The following is a 7,012-nucleotide window of genomic DNA, read 5'->3' as shown; positions in this document are numbered from 1 at the left end:
CCTGTCAATCACGGCCCCGAGGCCCCGCCCCCCCGCCCGGTCGGGGCCAATCCGGCGGGTCCGGCCCCGCCCCGGAGCCCGCGGGCGCCGACCAATGGCGTGCCGGCCGGGCCGGGGATGAGGTCACCCCGCGGCCTCCGATTGGCCGGCTATATTAAGAAAGCGGCCGAGCCCTATAAATAGCGGGCGGCGGGGGAGGGCGGCCAGCAGTCCGCCGCGGGAGGCCGAGCGGAGCGGACGCGCGGAGCGGAGCGCGGTGGCGAGGGGGAGGACGGAGCCCGCTCGGCCCTGTCAGCCGGCGGCGGCGGCGGCGGCGGGGGACGCCTCCTCCTGTTCCTTCTCCTCCTCGTCCGCCCTCCTCCTCCTGCTGCCGGGTCCGGGGACCGGCGGCGGCGGGCTGGCCATGGCGGCCCTCCGCAAGAAGCTGGTGGTGGTGGGCGACGGCGCCTGCGGCAAGACGTGCCTGCTGATCGTGTTCAGCAAGGACGAGTTCCCCGAGGTGTACGTGCCCACCGTGTTCGAGAACTACGTGGCCGACATCGAGGTGGACGGCAAGCAGGTGGAGCTGGCCCTGTGGGACACGGCCGGCCAGGAGGACTACGACCGGCTCCGGCCCCTGTCCTACCCGGACACCGACGTCATCCTCATGTGCTTCTCCGTCGACAGCCCGGACTCGCTGGAGAACATCCCGGAGAAGTGGGTGCCCGAGGTCAAGCACTTCTGCCCCAACGTGCCCATCATCCTGGTGGCCAACAAGAAGGACCTGCGCCACGACGACCACGTGCGCGGCGAGCTGGCCCGCATGAAGCAGGAGCCCGTGCGCACCGAGGACGGCCGGGCCATGGCCCTGCGCGTCCAGGCCCACGACTACCTCGAGTGCTCCGCCAAGACCAAGGACGGCGTCAGGGAGGTCTTCGAGACGGCCACCCGCGCCGCCCTGCAGAAGCGCCACGGCGCCCAGACCGGCTGCGCCAACTGCTGCAAGCTGCTCTGAGCCCCGGGGGACACCGAGGCCCCGAGGCCCCGAGGCCCCCTCGGCGGGCGGTTGGGACGGCGCACCCCACGAAGAGGACCGGCCGGTTGCGGCCTCACCGCTCCATCCATCCATCCGTCCATCCCTCCCTCCCCTCCCGTCCGCCCCGAGGCCCCTCGTCCCCCTCGACGGGCGGTTGGGACGGTGGACCCCACGAAGAGGACCGGCCGGTTGCGGCCTCACCGCTCCGTCCATCCGTCCATCCTTCCCCTCCTGCCCGCCCCGAGGCCCCTCGTCCCCTCGGACCGCTCGACGGGCGGTTGGGACGGCGGACCCCACGAAGAGGACCGGCCGGTTGCGGCCTCACCGCTCCATCCAGCCGTCCAACCATCCATCCTTCCCCTCCTGTCCGCCCCGAGGCCCCTCGTCCCCTCGGACCACTCAGCGGGCGGTTGGGACGGTGGACCCCACGAAGAGGACCGGCCGGTTGCGGCCTCACCGCTCCATCCAGCCGTCCAACCATCCATCCTTCCCCTCCTGTCCGCCCCGAGGCCCCTCGGGCCGATCGACGGGCGGTTGGGACGGTGGACCCCACGAAGGGGACCGGCCGGTTGCGGCGTCACCGCTCCATCCGTCCGTCCATCCATCCATCCTTCCTCTCCTGTCCGCCCCGAGGCCCCTCGTCCCCCTCGGTGGGCGGTTGGGACGGTGGACCCCACGAAGAGGACCGGCCGGTTGCGGCCTCACCACTCCATCCAGCCGTCCAACCATCCATCCTTCCCCTCTTGTCCGCCCCGAGGCCCCTCGTCCCCTCGGACCACTCAGCGGGCGGTTGGGACGGTGGACCCCACGAAGAGGACCAGCCGGTTGCAGCGTCACCGCTCCATCCATCCATCCTTCCCCTCCTGTCCGCCCCGAGGCCCCTCGTCCCCTCGGACCACTCGACGGGCGGTTGGGATGGTCGACCCCACGAACAGGACAGGCCGGTTGCGGCCTCACCGCTCCATCCATCCATCCTTCCCCTCCTGTCCGCCCCGCCGCCCTCGGAGCGCTCGACGGGCGGTAGGCACGGAGACCCGCCCGGGACGGCGGACCCTACGAAGAGGACCGGCCGGTTGCGGCGTCGCCGCTCCATCCATCCATCCATCCCCTCCCGTCCGCCCCGCCCGGCTCCTATAAATATATACATAGAAATAACTCTATTTTTTTGGATGCGGGAGACTGGAAGGCCTCCATCCAAAGGCGGGGGGGCACCTCAGATGCCCCGAGAACGCCGAAACCTCCCACCCTCCCTCCTTCCCGTCGGGACGGAGGGCGCGCGGCTGACCCGCCGAAGCCGGGGGACAACCGCCCCCGAGGACCCCGGTCCACCGAGAACGCCGGGCACTGACCCACCTTCCTCGTGGTGGCATGAGGGAGGAGATGGGGCAGGGTTTCAGCCCGCCCCCTCGATGATGAAATCGTTCGAATTTGGTTTACTTAAAAACTAAACCCTCTCTCTCAGAAGTCTCTCTTTTGCACAATTTAAGTGTTTCCTTGTTTTGACACACGCACTCGTCATCTGCCTACTATACTGTAGCATTTTAAACACACTCTGTTGTAACCTCATGGACTTCTGACCTTTTTTTTTAAAGATTGTAACTTAGGGAGAAAAACCACTTTTTTTTCCCCCCCGAAAAGAGAATACCACACTGGTTTATAGTGTCTTGGATTTTTATTTGTGCAGATTATGCACGCTACTCGGATAAAGGCGATGAAACGCGTTGGGATCTATTAACATTTCCACGAGCAGTCTTGGAACTGAGTGGAATTGATCTACATCTCTGTACAGAGAACAAACCCACTTGTGTTCATTTTTTTTTCCTCCCCCCCTTCTCCCTCACACACAGTGGTACTGCTAAGTTGTTTTTTTTTTTGTCTGTTATTTTTTAAATAAACTGACAAATGCAAAAGTGATGAGATGTATATGTTGTTTACATAAAATTCTATAAACTGTGTAAACAGTTTTATATGTAAAATATTAAAAGACTCTAAGACAATCCTGTGGCTCGAGTTGTTCGTCTGATTCTTTACCGGGGCTGGAGGCCTGCCGGGGGGGAGGGAAAATTCCAACCGATAATATCTGTTGAGCACTTATTGTGTGCAGAACATTGGGCTAAGCACTGGGGAGAGGACAGTAGAATTACTAGGCACGATCCCTGCCCACAATGTATATCTGGATGTGTCGCCTGTCGTATTTATGAAAACACCGGCGATGGTGGAATTCACCCAATAAAACTGCATTTCCCTGGAAAGTCTTCAGTGCTTTTCCCATGACTACTTTTTCAGTTGCTCACGACGTGGGATGGCTTGTCCCCTAAACTGAAGAACCTCCGATTGGAAACCGAGGCAAGGTCGAACGTAATTTGCCCCCTCTGAGGGGTGTGGGTGGGTGGGGTGGAAAGGGAAAATGGCAGATTAGAGCCCTGCTAAAAAGTTCAAAGCTTCTGTCCGTAAATTGACATTTCCACCACTTGTCGCAGGACCACGGGTCCGGCTCACAAATCGGGCCGTCTTCTCCCGTTGTGAATTGATCTGGTCAGATAGTGAAATTGGTCCTATTTAATGTAGACACTTGCCTGGAATAACTCACTTTGGCTACCTAAGGCAGGGAAGTTAGCTTATTCTGAAAAAGTAGGGAACTAGCCTTTTTGTCTCTACTAAAGGAAAAAAAATAACTTTATGAAGGCAAGCACTAGATTTTTGAGTTTTGTCTGATGGATGATCATTCTGGCCATGTAAAATGTGGTGCGCGGCCCCAGAGCGACAGCTCCAAACCACTTTTCCACCAATAGTGGTAATGAAGTTCTACCCCAGTTCCTTCTCCAACAGTAAACCCCGAATGACTGATCTACCATCCACCCCATCACCTCTCCTCCATCACACACAAACACACACACACTCACCTCCAGGTTCTACAAAAGCAATCGGACGAGGCAATTGATCGTATTTATTGAGCACTTACCGGGTACAGAGCAGGGAGAAAGTAAAACCCAACAGAGTTGGTAGACGTGTTTCCGGCCCACGTGGAGCTTACAGTCCAGAGGGGGAGGACGGGCATTAAAATAAATTACGAATATGTACATAAGGGTTCACATCCAAGAGCCAGGGTGACACAGAAGGGAGAGGGAATAGGGAAATGAGGGTTTGGTCGGAAAGGCCTCTTGGAAAAGATGTGATTTTTAATAAGGTTTTGAAGAGGGGAAGGGTAGAGGCCTTTCAGATGGGAAGAGGGAGTTCCCGGCCAGAAGCGGGAAACGGTGCTGAGATTGACAAGTTCCAGGTACAGCCAGTCGGTTGGCATTGGAAGTGAAGTGTTCGGGCTGGGAATTGAAGAAAATCAGCAGGCTAAGATAGGAGGGGGCAAAGGGATTGAGTTCTTCAAAGTCAAAGGTGAGGGGTTTCTGTTTGATGCGGAAGCGCGTGGTTCCTGAGGTGCGGGGAGACGTAGAGCGATTTGGTTTTTTTTCTGGGTAGCAAGCAGAGTCCGGATTGGAGTCCACTGGCAAGCACTAGGTTAGACGCGGAAGAAGAATGACAGGGAGGAGCTGAATAGGCTTTGAAGGTTGCGGGGAGGATGGCGCTGTCGCCGGCACTTCCATATGTTGCCAATTTGTACTTCCCAAGCGCTTCGTACAGTGCTCTGCACATAGTAAGCGCTCAATAAATACGATTGATGATGAAGTGAAGTGTTCAGGCTGGGAATTGAAGAAAATCAGCAGGCTAAGATAGGAGGGGGCAAAGGGATTGAGTTCTTCAAAGTCAAAGGTAAGGATTTTCTGTTTGATGCGGAAGCGCGTGGTTCCTGGGGTGTGGGGAGACGTGGAGAGATTTGGTTTTTTTGAGAAAGATGATCTGGGTAGCAAGCAGAGTCTGGATTGGAGTCCATCGGCAAGCACTAGGTTAGACGCGGAAGCAGAATGACAGGGAGGAGCTGAATAGGCTTTGAAGGTGGCGGGGAGGATGGCGGTGTCGCCGGCAGAGAGGCAGCAGTTGGGAGGAGAAGAGGATCTAGGAGGGACGATGAGATGTTCTGTTTGGGACGTGAGTTGGTGGCGTGGGCAGGCCATTCGAGGAAAGGGCGTCCTGGAGGCGAGGCAACGCGGGATCCGCTAGCTGGGGACAGGTCGGGACTAAGAGGGGGACATTTAGGCGGCAACTCGAGTCTTGAGAGCGGGTGGGTTCCCCAGGAGGGTGAGCGTAGCAGGAGAAGAGCAGAGGACCCAGCCCAGAAGCTCGCAAGACACCCGCAGTGAGTGATTTGCACCTGCTTCTAACTCAGTCGACTGTCTCTCGTTGTGCCGTCTCATTTGCCGTTCACGCGATTACTTTTGCCTCCTCGTCTCACAATCCATTTGAAGCTCCTGCTCCAAAAGAGCCACTCCTACCTCGTTTGTGGATCGTGTCCTGCTCGTCTGTCCTCAGCAACTGGGTCCCAGACGGCCGCAGAGCGGCACCGTTGCCCGAGGCTTTGTTTCGCTGTATCCTTAAAAAGTTTTCTCTGCCCTGGCTTACAGTTTCCCAAATTCGACTCAACACACAGCAGCTATTTAGGTATCTCCCGTTCCCGCACGTGTCCCACCCAGGGAAGTTGTACTGAATTGAGCATAGCCGCTGTCCAGGAGAAAGTCTGCTTGATTTTGATGTTGAGGAGGACCCAGTGTTGCCGTTGGAACTGTTCTCCTGTCCCGCCATCGACCCCCGGCCCACGTCATCCCCCGGGCCTGGAATGCTCTCTCTCTACCCATCCGCCAAGCTAGCTCTCTTCCTCCCTTCAAGGCCCTGCTGAGAGCTCCCCTCCTCCAGGAGGCCTTCCCAGACTGAGCCCCTTCCTTCCTCTCCCCCTCGTCCCCCTCTCCATCCCCTCATCTTACCTCCTTCCCTTCCCCACAGCACCTGTATATATGTATATATGGTTGTACATATTTATTACTCTATTTATTTATTTATTTTACTTGTACATAGCTATCCTATTTATTTTATTTTGTTGGTATGTTTGGGTTTGTTCCCTGTCTCCCCCTTTTAGACTGTGAGCCCACTGTTGGGTAGGGACTGTCTCTATGTGTTGCCAATTTGTACTTCCCAAGCACTTAGTACAGTGCTCTGCACATAGTAAGCGCTCAATAAATACGATTGATGATGGTGATTTACCTCTAGACTGTAAGCTCATTGTGGGCAGGGAATGTGTCTGTGTATTGGTGTATCGCACTATTCCGAGCGCTTAGTACAGTGCTCTGCTAACAGGAAGCACTGAATAAATACGATTGAATGAATTTATTTACTGATTTTTATTACGGTATTTTTTAAGCACTTCTTAGGTGCCAAGCGCTGTTCTGAGCATCAGGTAGACACAGGTTAATCAGGTCGGACATAGTCCGTGCCCCGCGTGAAGCTCATAGCTTAAACCGGAGCGAGAACAGGCATTGAGTTGCCATTGTAAGCAGCGTGGCTCAGTGGAAAGACCACCGGCTTGGGAGTCAGAGGTCGCGGGTTCTAATCCCAGCTCCACCACTTGATGGCTGTGTGCCTTTAGGCAAGCCACTTAACTTCTCTGTGCCCCAGTTACCTCATCTGTAAAAGGGGGGTGAAGACTGCGAGCCCCACGTGGGACAACCTGATCACCTGGAACCTACCCCAGCGCTTGGACCAGTGCTTGGCACATAGTAAGCGCTTAACAAACGCCATCATTATTATTGAAGAAACTGAGGCAGGGAGAATAATAATGATGATGATAATGTTGGTATTTGTTTAAGCGCTTACTAAGTGCCAAGCGACGTTATAAGCGCTGGGGTAATCAGGTGGGCCCACGTAGGGCTCACAGTCTTCATCCCCGTTTTACAGATGAGGGAACTGAGACACAGAGAAGTTAAGTGACTTGAGCAAGGTCACACAGCTGACGTGTGGCGAAGCCGGGATTCGAATCCGCAACTCTGCCCTCCGCTGTCTCCCAGGCCACTGCTGCCCAGCACAGGTGAGTTTTGACTTGTAACGGATCGCCTT

The 7,012-nt window shown here is 56.4% G+C and overlaps 1 protein-coding gene across 1 annotated transcript; it reads left to right on the top strand.

Annotated features, from left to right (window-relative positions):
* The first annotated feature begins 324 nt into the window (after positions 1-324).
* Positions 325-1,074, top strand: RHOB (ras homolog family member B). Its single transcript, XM_038751681.1, has one exon. It carries the CDS (start codon positions 404-406, stop codon positions 992-994), a length of 591 nt encoding a protein of 196 aa, XP_038607609.1. The 5' UTR covers positions 325-403; the 3' UTR covers positions 995-1,074.
* Positions 1,075-7,012: the final 5,938 nt, after the last annotated feature.

This window comes from Tachyglossus aculeatus, chromosome 9 (assembly GCF_015852505.1).
Source record: "Tachyglossus aculeatus isolate mTacAcu1 chromosome 9, mTacAcu1.pri, whole genome shotgun sequence".
NCBI lineage: Eukaryota > Metazoa > Chordata > Mammalia > Monotremata > Tachyglossidae > Tachyglossus > Tachyglossus aculeatus.
Note: the sequence above shows the minus strand (reverse complement) of the source record. Positions and strands in the feature narration are given on the sequence as shown.